This window comes from Eleutherodactylus coqui, chromosome 4 (genome assembly GCF_035609145.1).
Source record: "Eleutherodactylus coqui strain aEleCoq1 chromosome 4, aEleCoq1.hap1, whole genome shotgun sequence".
NCBI lineage: Eukaryota > Metazoa > Chordata > Amphibia > Anura > Eleutherodactylidae > Eleutherodactylus > Eleutherodactylus coqui.
The window spans coordinates 280,748,804-280,762,610 of record NC_089840.1 but is presented as its reverse complement, the minus strand read 5'-3'; the positions used below and the strand labels follow the sequence as shown (position 1 = coordinate 280,762,610).

General features: G+C 42.3%; 2 protein-coding genes across 2 annotated transcripts; both read left to right on the top strand.

The window, feature by feature from the left end:
* Nucleotides 1–2,534: 2,534 nt before the first annotated feature.
* LOC136624486 (oocyte zinc finger protein XlCOF8.4-like) lies at nucleotides 2,535–3,228 on the top strand. The gene is made up of 2 exons (XM_066598470.1): nucleotides 2,535–2,888; nucleotides 2,978–3,228. The coding sequence occupies exons 1-2, from the start codon at nucleotides 2,667–2,669 to the stop codon at nucleotides 3,116–3,118; spliced, it is 363 nt and encodes a 120-aa protein (XP_066454567.1). The 5' UTR covers nucleotides 2,535–2,666; the 3' UTR covers nucleotides 3,119–3,228.
* A 5,618-nt stretch (nucleotides 3,229–8,846) lies between these two features.
* LOC136626728 (oocyte zinc finger protein XlCOF22-like) lies at nucleotides 8,847–11,070 on the top strand. Its single transcript, XM_066601734.1, has 6 exons — nucleotides 8,847–8,889; nucleotides 9,204–9,502; nucleotides 9,599–9,786; nucleotides 10,105–10,253; nucleotides 10,644–10,723; nucleotides 10,768–11,070. Exons 1-6 carry the CDS (start codon nucleotides 8,847–8,849, stop codon nucleotides 11,068–11,070), a joined length of 1,062 nt encoding a protein of 353 aa, XP_066457831.1.
* Nucleotides 11,071–13,807: the final 2,737 nt, after the last annotated feature.

The window sequence follows — 13,807 nt, the reverse complement described above, 5'->3', positions numbered from 1 at the left end:
CTAATCTAATCCTCTGGGGGAAGGGAACATCGCCCCCCTCTCCTCCTCCTCCACAAGAATTGAAGGAGCAGTGCTTTGTGTCCAAAAACTGGTCAAACCGGTTTTTAACCAGTTGAAAACCGATCTAGGAATGCCTTTATGTAAAGGGACAGGAAATGGCTGGTTGGAGAGAAACACAGGAAGTATTTCCTTCGGACAACAAGTCAAGAATGAATAGAGCATGCTCAAGGGAAGCTCCTCCCGGGTAAATGATCTCACAGCTACCTCACAAATACCTCCCTATGAGAATGACCTACCAGCACACAAAATCATGTAACTGTATCCTAAATTACCTAACTTCCTGATTTAAAACCTTATATAAACTTTTACCCGCCTAAATAAAAGGAGAACCTTGGCACACATGATTTAGACGTGTGCTCTTTTAAAAGGGTATCCAGGCCTGTACATTATTCCTATCTAATATGGCACCCACAGTATATCGAATAGCGAAAATTGCGCTAACAAAAGAGATAGGTAGGTAGATGGAGAGATGGATGAAAGAGGTAGGTAGATAGATAAATGACAGATAGGTAGGTCGATAGATGAGAGATAGATAGGTAGGTAGACGAGCGAGCTTGGTAGATAGATATATGAGAGAGATAGATAGATGAGAGTGATAGGTCATTAGATAGATAGATGAGAGAGACAGATAACTAGATGAGAGAGACAGATCGGTACATACCCCGGACCAGTTCTCTGTGTGAGGAGACCAGCAGGCACAGAGATGCTGTACACTGTGCAGGAGTGCAGGGGTATGACATCATCATCAGCTTTCTCTGTTCGGAGCCATGTTATGTGTGTGCCTACCTGCCTCTCTCCTCCTCCCTCCTCCTCTTCTGCTCTGCTGTTTTCTGTCTCGCACTGTCTGCCGCAGCGTAACAATCACGCGGCTGGCAGTACGACAAGCCGGTAATGCACTGTATGTGCATTTGTATATGGCGGAGGGTGGCCTCTGGGCCCCCTCTGTGCAGGCACCGCATCGCTATTGCGACCCCTGCGACCATGAAGAGTATGTCAGTGGGTGAGAGATTCTGAGTATGACGTCACATTCCATCATTCTCATCTATGTCAGTCTCTGGTCACATCTACGTCAGAAGACTTACTGCCGATTCAGTCCTTCTGCCACCTTCACATAAAGCATGATTACTACGGGCTTTCCACAGTGGTAGCTTGCAGCTATTACGCAGTAAATACGCAGGGGCCAAATCCACATCTAAGCCCGCCTGCACACAAAGAGGTTGATTTCTGTATGCGGTAGCCCACAGTGGAGTCTGACCCTGTGCCCGGCCGGCATCTGCTCGTACCTGTCTATTCTGTTCTTCATCTGTACTGCGGATGGTCCACACGGCTCGCTGTCGAACTTGCACTGTACAGCTTTTTTTTCTCAATTTTTTTCCCCACACCGTCGCTAGGTGATGAATTGGAATCTGTGACCTGCCTGCAATGTTAGTTGCGGATGGACCGCGGGTCGAGTAGCTTCCATTGACTTAAATGGAAGCCATCCATGCAGACATCACAGGAAAATAAATTGTGCTGCGATATTTCCTCCGCTCGTGAAAACCGCAATTTGTTTCCGTAAGTGTGTAGGAAAAAACGTTTTTCCGTAGCATGCTATGGATGGTATTTGGTGCAGACATCGGCCATGGAGTCCTTAATGCAAATCCGTTCGTGTGCAGGTGGCCTAAATGGCTCGTATTATGCTGCAACTTACTTGCCAAACTTCTGTGGATTTTATCCTTTGTTCTTCAGGGGTTCAAAATCCGCAGCATAAATCCGTAGTATAAATAGTCTCGCTGCGGATTTAGAATCTGCCGCAGTTCTCAAAGACTAAGTAGATTTGTTATAGAAAATACCGGCACCGCGTGAAAGACATTTTATAAATCTCCCCGCATGGCCTGTACTGTAAATGCTGCAGCCAAGTGTGAAGACGGCCGGAATGCTGGAAACTATTGCAGCTGGTAAAATGTCGAACAGCCAACAGAATAGAACTGTCAGGGTAATCAATCAGTACAGCATCAGTCAAAACCCACCCTAATGTCCCGTTGTCGACGGTAAAGGAAAAACACCGCACACAGGTCTGGTAAGCTTCCCTGTACGGGAGTAATGGCCAACACTTTACTGGCTTACACAGGGCTTTATACCCTCCTGTTGCTACACAAAGCATATAGCATCTCATTGGTCCAGATATATAGCATCACCATATATGTCCATAATACTGTCCATAGCAAAAGTTAATCAGACAGGCGGCTGTATCAATCACATGTTCCTTATTCATAGCAGACACTTCTCTTTTTCTCCTCAGTCCTTCGAGCAAGATGTTGCAAGTTCCTTAAACTGCCAAGCTAATCGCCGTTCTATCTTGTTCCTCTTTGTAATTTTCCAAGAAACAGTCTTCTCCGCCTTGCAGAAGCCTTTGTCGTATCTGATATGATTTTTTAAGAATGCATATTACATATATTGAATATTAGGTTTTTTGTCACAAAGCATTGCATAGAATTTGCACGCAGGTCTAAAGATATAAAAACATATAGCAATATATACACGTGCCCTCACAGAACAACAGAACTGAGGAACACAGATGTGAAGAGCCGACATAACTGCCGGACCAGACTGGGAGGACTCTAGAAATGTCTGCAGGGATATTTATGGATGTATCTCCTCATAAACAGGATTACACGGTAGTGAAGAAGACTTCTAGTGATGGCTGTCAGGCCCCGGTGTCTGATGGATGGGGAAGACCCCTGAGCCCAATCACAGGGCCTCCACCTCGCCCCCTGATACTTGAGGAGATCAATGAGCAGAAGATCCTAGAACTCACCAACAAGATGATTGAGCTGCTGACTAGAAAGGTGATGCTGCTGGGAATGCTGGGACATTATACAGTAATGCTATGGCGGTATAACGTGTCTGGGTGATCATGGTATCATTGTGTTGTCAGGTTCCTATAAGGTGTCAGGACTTCACTGTCTATTTCTCCATGGAGGAGTGGGAGTATTTAGAAGGACACAAGGATCTGTACAAGGACATCATGATGGAGGACCACCAGCCCCCCCTATCACCAGGTAATAGACAGGACTAAATCCACACGGCCTTTATTATTTGTATGTAGAGAATAAATTCAGTGGCTGTCTGTGTTTTCTGCAGGTAGATCCAGTAAGAGAACAGCAGCGGAGAGATGTCCCCGGCCTCTTCTTCCACAGGATGATCAGGTAGATGGAGAGAAGGTTTCATGAAATCTTCCCCCTGGTCTGTAGGACGGCTGGGAAGGTCTTGTGTTTAGTCTTATTATATGATTGATACTTGTGTAATGAGAAAGCTGGAGATGGCAGGATTACAGCCGACCGCAGACATTAGATCTCCACATCTTATCACTATTTTCTGGTTCTGGAGACTTATGGTTGGAATAAAGAAGCAACAGGTTGGAGTTATACAGGAGACCTGCAGCTATTTGGCCCAGATCACTACTGCTGTCATGTCAATCCGGCTCCTCATACTAATTAATGACTAGAGATGAGCGAGCATACTCGCTAAGGACAATTACTCGATCGAGCATTGTCCTTAGCGAGTGTCTCGCCGCTCGGAAGAAAAGGTTCGGCTACTGGAGCTGGTGAGCGGTGAGTTGCGGCAGTCAGCAGGGGGGAGCGGGGGAGAGAGAGGGAGAGAGAGATCTCCCCTCTGTTTCTCCCCGCTCTCCCCTGCAGCTCCCTGCCCGCTTCCGGCAGCCGAATCTTTTTTTCCGAGCGGGCAGGTACTCGCTAAAGGCAATGCTCGATCGAGTTATTGCTCTTAGCGAGTATGCTCGCTCATCTCTATTAATGACCTTTTCTGGCCATATAAAACCTTCCACACGACTTCTCCAACTGTGTGATGACTTTTACAATATTTATTTCACAGCTGGTGAAACTGGAGGAAGTTCTGATCCCTATTGATGCTACAGAGACACATGTGAGGGGGTATCAGCCGTGTAAGGAGGGGATTCCTACAGATGACCCCCCAGGTGAGACTGCATGTAGAGAAGAGTCTGTGTTGTCGGGGTTTTTAGCTGTATATTCCCTTATTCAGCCAAAATCTATATATATATAAAGGCAAAAGCCCTCACTGACTTACTGATTTGCCACTAGCTCTCTAACTTCCCGATGTCGGACAAACATGAAATTTGGCACAACGATTTTTTCGGTCCAAAATAGGAAAAGGAGTCATTACTCGATTATTCAATGTTAAGTGCAAAAAAATAAGTTACCCCCTATGTTATATTACTTCCCGGAGTCTTACAAGCGTGAAATTTGGCATGAACATTCTTTGGGTTGTAAGTAGGAAAAGTCAAGGGGTGGCAACTTGATTATTCAATTCTAAGTGCAAAAGTAAGTGACCTCATATGTAATGTAACTAATAACACACGTATGAACTGCACAAACATGAAATTTGCCACAACCATTCTTTATGTCCCAATGGGGAAAGTAAAGGGGTTGCAACTTCAATATTTAATTCTAAGCCTGAAAAACTGAAAAGCCGCCATACATTACATAGTTCTTTTCTCAGAAACCATAAAGCCTAGGGAAATGATTTGTATACTGAGGAGAATATAACTGATCTGTGTGTGTATATACTCAGGAGAATCTACCTCACCTCTAGGAGTATATACTGAAAGGCTATAAAGTACATAAGGAAGCGGCCATGCACTGCAGGGATGGAGCCTCTAAGGCCAAGAAGGGGCTGCAACCTCCAGTCTGGGGGTAAATTTGAATAAAAAGGGCTGTTACCTTTAAAAGTAATATGTGAGGAGAGTGGTAGGGGTTGCACATTCTGCAGAGGGACATTGCTACATACAGTCTGAGGAGAATCTAACACTCCTATATGTGTATACATATTTTATTCCTTGGTTTGCAAGTAACTATGACTTCATTTTCCCTGCAAACAACATGTAAACACCTGTACTAAATTAACTCGGGCGAAGCTGGGTTTATCAGCTAGTGTGTGTGTATATATATGTATATAATATAAATAAATGAAAACACTCACTGACTGGCCACTAACCCCCTACTTCCTGGTGTCGTACAAACATAAAATTTGGCATGACCATTATTTTGGTCCTAAATAGGAAAACTGAAACATTCACAATTTGATTATACAATGCTAAGTGCAAAAGTAAGTGACCCCCTTTGTTATGTAACTTCCCAGTGTCGTACAAGTGTTAAATTTGCAACGACCATTCTTTAGGTCCTACATAGGAAAAGTAAAGGGGTCACAACTTGAGTATTCAATTCTAAGCTTGAAAAAATCTGTGATACATAAAGCTTAAGGAAATGATTTGTATAATCTACCTCATCCTATGTGTATATACTGAGGAGAATCTACCTCACCTCTGGGTGTATATACTGAGGAGAATCTACCTCACCTCTATGTGTATATACTGAGGAAAATCTAACGCTTCTCTGTGCATATACGGAGGAGAATCTAATGCTTCTCTGTGTATATACTAAGGAGATCCTATCACACCTCTCTGTGTATATACTGTCAAGAATCTACCTCACCTCTGTGTGTATATACTTTCGAGAATCTAGCTAACCTTTATGTGTATATACTGAGGAGAATCTACCTCACCTCTGGGTGTATATACTGAGGAGAATCTACCTCACCTCTGGGTGTATATACTTGCGAGAATCTAGCTCACCTCTGGGTGTATATACTGAGGAGAATCTAGCTAACCTCTATGTGTATATACTGAGGAGAATCTACCTCACCTCTGTGTGTATACACTGAGGGGAATCTAGCTAACCTCTGTGTATATACTGAGGAGAATCTACCTCACCTCTGAGTGTATATACTGAGAAGAATCTACCTCACCTCTGAGTGTATATACTGAGAAGAATCTACCTCACCTCTGAGTGTATATACTGAGGAGAATCTACCTCACCTCTGAGTGTATATACTGAGGAGAATCTACCTCACCTCTGGGTGTATATACTGAGGAGAATCTAGCTCACCTCTGGGTGTATATACTGAGGAGAATCTAGCTCACCTCTGGGTGTATATACTGAGGAGAATCTACCTCACCTCTGGGTGTATATACTGAGGAGAATCTACCTCAACTCTGGGTGTATATACTGAGGAGAATCTACCTCACATCTGGGTGTATATACTGAGGAGAATCTACCTCACATCTGGGTGTATATACTGAGGAGAATCTACCTCACCTCTGGGTGTATATACTGAGGAGAATCTACCTCACCTCTGGGTGTATATACTGAGGAGAATCTACCTCACCTCTGGGTGTATATAATGAGGAGAATCTAGCTAACCTCTATGTGTATATACTGAGGAGAATCTAATGCTTCTCTGTGTATATAATAAGGAGATGCTACCACACCTCTGTGTGTATATACTGAGGAGAATCTAACTAACCTCTATGTGTATATACTGAGGAGAATCTAGCTCATCTCTATGTGTTTATACTGAGGAGAATCTAATGCTTCTCTGTGTATATACTAAGGAGATGCTACCACACCTCTGTGTGTATATACTGAGGAGAATCTAGCTAACCTCTATGTGTATTTACTGAGGAGAATCTACCTCACCTCTGGGTGTATATACTGAGGAGATTCTAGCTCACCTCTGGGTGTATATACTAAGGAGATGCTACCACACCTCTGTGTGTATATACTGAGGAGAATCTAGCTAACCTCTATGTGTATATACTGAGGAGAATCTACCTCACCTCTGGGTGTATATACTGAGGAGAATCTAGCTAACCTCTATGTGTATAAACTGGGGAGAATCTATCTCACCTCTGGGTGTATATACTGAGGAGAATCTAGCTAACCTCTATGTGTATATACTGAGGAGAATCTACCTCACCTCTGAGTGTTGTAGCAATGCAGGGGGAAACACACCAGGCCACGACCAAATGCTGAGCGTCTTTTCTTTATTCAGACTTGATGAACAAAACAAAAGTACTGGCATTCTCCAGATAACAGAAAGTTCATGGAAAGTCCTTTTAAATAAGCAGTCCAGCAGTAGTAACACAAAAGTCTTTGTAAACTCCAATAGGGCAAAGTAAAGCAAACCTTCCCAGCAGCGTGGTGCAGTGTCTCCAGCTCAGCACTCTCTGTAAGCCTCTGCTGCTCACACAGGGCACACCTCCCTCTTCAGACTGCAACCTGCGCCCATTTATGCACCTCACCTACTTGGGCCAGGTGGAACTGAGTACTGGAGTGAGAGACGGACCAGGTTTACCTCACAGATGCTAGTAGTCTCTGCGATATGTACCGTCCGCCCCACACTTTACCTCTCACTCTACTACATACCCCCCCCCCCTCTGCCCCAAACCATCAAACAATAAGCCCTTGGGAGGGCATCTGCATCTGTATTACCATTGGTTTTTCCTGGCCTGTGTTCAACTTCAAAGTCAAACTCCTGTAATGCCAGGAACCACCTTGTTACTCTGGCGTTGTTCCTTTTCCTCTTGCTCATCCACTTTAGGGGGGCATGATCTGAGACCAACTTAAATTTCCTACCCAGTAGGTAATATCTCAGCGCGTCTAGTGCCTATTTTATTGCCAAGGCCTCTTTCTCCACTATTGCATAATTTTTCTCGCAGGGGGTAAGCTTCCGCCTTAAAAACATGACAGGATGTTCTTCCCCATTAACCTCCTGTGACATAACGGCTCCCAGACCCACATCAGACGCATCTGTATGGACTATAAATGCTTTCTTGAAGTCTGGCGCCACCAACACAGGCTGCTTACACAATGCACGTTTCAATTCTACAAATGCCTTTTCTGCTTCTGGTGACCATTGTGCCATTACCGACTTTCTCCCTTTCGTGAGTTCTGTTAACGGGGCTGCCATAGAGGCAAAATCAGGGATGAAACATCGGTAATAGCCTACTATCCCCAGGAAGGCTCTTGCTTGTTTTTTTGTCAGGGGTTGGGGCCAATTCTGTATGGCCTCTACTTTATTTCATTGAGGTTTTACCAAACCCCTTCCGACTATGAAGCCGAGGTATTTAACTTCCTCCATGCCTAAGGCACATTTTTTTTTTTTTTGGTTTATCGAGAAACCTGCTCTTCTGGGAGAGTCCAGTACTGCCTGAACTTTACTGAGGTGCCTCTCCTAATCCCGCCTAAATATTACGATGTCATCCAGGTAAGCTGCTGCGTATCGTTTGTGGGGACCTAGCAATCTATCCATCGCATCGCCCTCTGAAACGTGGCAGGGGCATTTTTCAACCCAAAAGGCATTCTCCTATATTGGAAACAGCCATCTGGAGTTGAAAAAGCTGTCTTCTCTTTAGCTTCCTTTGTGAGGGGAATTTGCCAATACACTTTTGTTAAATCTAGGGTGGTAATGTACCTGGCTGGGCCTAACCTCTCAATTAGTTCATCCACCCTGGGCATGGGGTAGGCATCCGACTTTGATATCTCATTGAGCTTCCGGTAATCATTACAGAACCGCCATTCCCTGAGGGTTTAGGCACCAGCACTATTGGGCTTGACCATCCACCCTTAGACTCCTCGATTACCCCCAGTTCTAGCATTTTTTTTTATTTCAGCAGACACTATCTCTCTACTAGCCTCAGGAATTCAATACGGTTTTTGGCAAACTTTTACTTGGGGGTCTGTGAGAATCTCATGTTCAATGACCTTGGTGCGACCCGGCTGGTCAGTAAATAGGTCCTTATTGCGCTGCAGAAACTCTTTACATTCTTGTACCTGGGACTTTGACGATGCCTTAGCTATTGTCACATCATGGATGTCACTCGCTGACTCCGGTCGCCCCAGTTCTAAGAAGTACCTGATACTTTTATCATGTCTCTGTGTCATATGCTCATGAAAGGTGGCAGATTAGTCAGTAAGCCCTCTGACTCGAGTTGCATCTCCTGTATTGTATCTATTGTCCTACGCTAATGGAATAAACACCAGAAGGTACCGACTCTCCAAAAGAAACCTGGAGGAACGGGTGACAATTTAGAGGCTAACCTGGATTCTTGAGGAGGTTCGCTAATGTCTGCAAACCCCTTATTCAAGTAAGTAAAACCTCATACATAAAAGAGCACGGGGTTTTTGTAACTTGTCTTTTTCACAATTTGTATGAATATTTTATATAGACATTTTTATAAAATATTAATATAATTGTAATGTTAAAATCTGTTTTATTCTTGGCAGATGACGACATCAGGAGCTTAGAGGGACATCTGATATTTTCAGGTTTTACGGTGGAAGATGATGGTAACATACAAGATAGACATGAAGAGCCTGCCATTATCCCAGATGTACCCTCAGCCCTTCCCAGCAAACATCTGTCATCTGATCCTTTTATAGAGGTTCCATCTTCTAATTCATCACAGACTAGTAGGCAACATAACATTTACAGAAGAGATGTAAAAGAAGAAACAGTTGTCACAGGGAAGAAGTCATTTTCATGTTCTGTCTGTGAGAAATGTTTTACCAGAAAATCACGTCTTGTTGATCATCAGAGAAATCACACAGGAGAGAAGCCATTTTCATGTTCTGTCTGTGGGAAATGTTTTACCAGAAAATCATATCTTGTTGATCATCAGAGAAATCACATAGGAGAGAAACCATTTTCATGTTCAGAGTGTGGAAAATGTTTTGCCCAGAAACATGTTTTTGTTAATCATCAGAGAATTCACACAGGAGAGAAGCCATTTTCATGTTCTAAATGTGGGAAATGTTTTGCTCAGAAATCATCCCTTGTTAATCATCAGAGAATTCACACAGGAGAGAAGTCATTTTCATGTTCAGAATGTGGGAAATGTTTTACCAGAAAATCACGTCTTGTTGATCATCAGAGAATTCACACAGGAGAGAACTCATTTTCATGTTCAGAATGTGGGAAATGTTTTACCAGAAAATCACATCTTGTTGATCATCAGAGAAATCACACAGGAGAGAAGCCATTTTCATGTTCTGTCTGTGGGAAATGTTTTACCAGAAAATCACGTCTTGTTGATCATCAGAGAAATCACACAGGAGAGAAGCCATTTTCATGTTCTGTCTGTGGGAAATGTTTTACCAGAAAATCATATCTTGTTGATCATCAGAGAAATCACACAGGAGAGAAACCATTTTCATGTTTAGAATGTGGGAAATGTTTTACCCAGAAATCATCCCTTGTTGAACATCTGAAAATTCACACTGGTGAGAGGCGATTTTCGTGTTCTGTCTGTGGGAAATGTTTTACCCAGAAATTAGGTCTTGTTAGACATCAGAGAATTCACACAGGAGAGAAACCATTTTCATGTTCTAAATGTGGGAAATGTTTTACCACGAAATCAGTTCTTGTTGATCATCAGAGAATTCACACAGGAAAGAAGCCATTTTCATGTTCAGAATGTGGGAAATGTTTTACCAGAAAATCACGTCTTGTTGATCATCAGAGAATTCACACAGGAGAGAACTCATTTTCATGTTCAGAATGTGGGAAATGTTTTACCAGAAAATCACATCTTGTTGATCATCAGAGAAATCACACAGGAGAGAAACCATTTTCATGTTCAGAATGTGGAAAATGTTTTGCTAAGAAATCAGTTCTTGTTAGTCATCAGAGAATTCACACAGGAGAGAAGTCATTTTCATGTTCAGAATGTGGGAAATGTTTTGCTCAGAAATCAGTTCTTGTTAATCATCAGAGAACTCACACAGGGAAGAGGTCATTTCAGAATGTAGAAAATGTTTTTTGAACAAATCACATCTTGTTACACATCAGAAAACTCACACAGGAGAGTGGCCATTTTCATGTTCTAAATGTGGAAAATACTTCGTGTTGCACATCAGAGAATTCACATGGGGGACAAGCCATTCTCAAGTTCTGAATGTGAGAAATACCCATAAAGGGGATCTTGTTAAACATCAGAGAATTCACACAGGGGAAACAACATTTCTATATTCTGACTGTTGTCAATATTTTTATGACAAAGCAGATCTTGTTAACTATAAGAGAACTCACACAGGGGAAAACCGGCATTTATGTTCAGATTATTGGAAATATTTTAGCTATACATCTTGTTAGACATTGGAGAATTCACACGTGGCAGCAGCCATTTTTGACTATGGAAAACTTACACAGCGGAGAACCTGGGTTTTATCACCCAGGCTGTTTTAGAGGTATTCACCCTTTTACTTAAAGCAATTTGCATTGCACAAAGTAGACTTTCTGACTGTAGGTGTTGCTTTTATCAGCTTTTTAAGAGGCCCCAATTGCAGTGTAATCCCTCAGACATCTTGTCAGCACAATGTGCAGAGCTTACAATAGTTAGTAGGATGATTAACTCACTTCTTAGAGGCAGTTTTCTTTTGAATGTACACCGCCGCTAAAGCTGGTGGAAACAACCCCGTGCTTAAGAGGAGTTCCTCTGTTGTGTCTTCTCTTAAATCTACTACCAAATTCCTGTAAGGCTCTCATGTGGCATACTCAAAAGCGTCTAAGAAGAACCATGTCTTCCTGGGTACGTCTGTCTTGTTAGTGTGACAATTTGCAGCTGATCGCCGGGATTATTAAAAAGGTTTTTAAATTTATCGGTCTACTTTTTTTTACCCTGATTAAATATGTTCTGTACCAGATAGAGAATGCTTAGATTTCTGCGATGCACATACTTGGTAAATGCCTTTCATATATCCCAATTTTCACTAGCACTCTGTCATATAAAGAGATTGAGAAAGTGTCCCCCCAGCTGTCCAGTATCAATTAGTTGCCGTTCAGGACAATAGAAAAGTTGAGCTGACAACCTTTGCCCCTTGAATCTACTCTAATGATAGATAGATAGTTAGATACTAGATAGATGGATAAAGATATGAGATGGGTAAATTATAATGTTCTAATCCCCCCTTCCTCTTGTGTAATTGGCAAGCCTTTGATATACAAGAGGACAGGAAATCCTTTGTCCCAATGTCAATACAAGTGGCCCTTTGACAGGTAGATGCTGATTTGCTCTCCCCAGGCTGGTGGTTGTTGCCTTTAGAGAGATAATTGTATTACCTCCCCATACCTCACCCCAAGCTCAGGAATTCCCCTCAAACTACGTAAACCCATACCTGGTTATGATTTCTGCCTCATGCTTGATATTCATGCATAGATAAAATCATGACAAGAAATATGGCAGCATATCTTCATGATTAGAGACCCTCCCAACGAGATATGACTGAAACTAGGGAATTACGATTTTTGAGTTCCTACAAATCCGACCCTCCCTTCTCTGTATGACCTCAGAGGGGTGGGGAGAAGGTGTGTATTGGGGGACCCCACAGTTCTAACCGGTCAATCCATGGAGCTATACTTCCGTATATAGGCGTCCCTCTGTTCTGGATCCCTTTGGGCCGTGTATCCCAAAATCTGGTAACTTTCTTTTATTTTATTCCTGTTTATTTTTAAAATACTGCTGAGTGTTTATTGCCTGTATGTCCTTATTCTCCCCATGCAACAAGCTTTTTGTATATCTTTATACATACTATATATTTTGGCACTACTAGATCTTTTCTAGAATAAATCTAGAATTTATCAGTTCAAGCCCTGTCAGTTTTAAAAACGAACCATATTCTCCGAAGATTGTATTCATAATTCATAAATCGAGTTCCAGTGTACCATTGACAAACTAGTAGTGGCAGTGTTTTATTTCTATGCGTATTGTAGAGCTCTGGAGTGCATTATAACGGATCAGGTGGATGATTTGAGCCTTCACTTGGCATGCGTGCAGGAGCCCAGTAAAGCTGGGTACATATCAGCCTGTATTCTAACGACTTCAAGCTTGGATGTTTGAGGACAGAGGCGTGATCAATCGGCATCGTCCCTTCTACTCTCTTCTCCTGTCCAGTGTGGGAAAAATTGGTTTGCAGTGCAGGGCCAGGCAGATTGCTGTAGCATTGTGGTCGTAGGTGATGGTCGTTTGTCCTCTGTGTACAGCATTCACAGCTTCTACAAATGAATGTATGCAGTCTAAATTCACAAACCTAAATTAATCAACATAGTAATATAGTATGCTAAGCTAAAAAAGACAAATGTCCAGCCTATTAACCCTCTTCCCCCCTGTTGATCCAGAAGAAGACAAAGAAAAACTCTTGGAACTGTATGAGGTTTCACTAACCGTAATGCAATGGTCACATTTATGGAATACAATTGAACTGGATGTGAGCGACTTTTTCATCTCTAAACATGGCAATGTAAACTTCCGGTTCTGACGCCATGCTTTATGGTATTTATTTTTGTTTCTATTTTTATTGTTGGTTAGTGTTCTAAAGTCTTCCAAAACTTTGCTGTTAAAAAGTAGTTATATAGGGACCTTTGGTCTCCATCGGATAGAATTTACTGGGTGATTTAAGGTTGGTGGTTAATAGTTTTTTAGTGGGAGTGGTGTCTTCAAGTATGGAGTCCTCTAAGGGCTCTCTCAGTTTTATAACTCTACAGTATGATCCCTCAGGTGGGAGTTTGTTCTCATTTAGTGAGTAGAATCGCTTTAGTGTCAATTTTCTTACAAAGTGATTAAGGCCTATAAAAGAGTTCAAAAAGATCAGGCTCGCTTGATGGACTAAAGGACAAGCCCCTGGATAGTAATTCCACTTCTTTTTTTCAACGTGTATCCAGAGATATTGAATATACCCAATTTTATTGCTTCGTCGTTGGAGTTTGTATCTTCCGAATTGTTTTTAGATATTTTTGATTTCTGGCGTGTTTTTCTCCCTGTCCGTTCGCCACTTCTTCTTCTCCTTTTTCTGATCTGTTGCGTGACTGATAAAAGTGAGTAATTTTTGAACAT

What these genes read in the sequence shown, in the direction of transcription:
- LOC136624486 (XM_066598470.1), top strand. Translation starts at nt 2,667, where the DNA reads ATGTCTGCAGGGATATTTATGGATGTATCTCCTCATAAACAGGATTAC. An exon ending in TTGAGCTGCTGACTAGAAAG is followed by an intron (nt 2,889 to 2,977) that starts GTGATGCTGCTG and finishes TTGTGTTGTCAG; the next exon opens with GTTCCTATAAGGTGTCAGGA.
- LOC136626728 (XM_066601734.1), top strand. Translation starts at nt 8,847, where the DNA reads ATGTCTCTGTGTCATATGCTCATGAAAGGTGGCAGATTAGTCA. An exon ending in GAAAGGTGGCAGATTAGTCA is followed by an intron (nt 8,890 to 9,203) that starts GTAAGCCCTCTG and finishes TATTCTTGGCAG; the next exon opens with ATGACGACATCAGGAGCTTA. An exon ending in GGAAGAGGTCATTTCAGAAT is followed by an intron (nt 10,724 to 10,767) that starts GTAGAAAATGTT and finishes GTTACACATCAG; the next exon opens with AAAACTCACACAGGAGAGTG.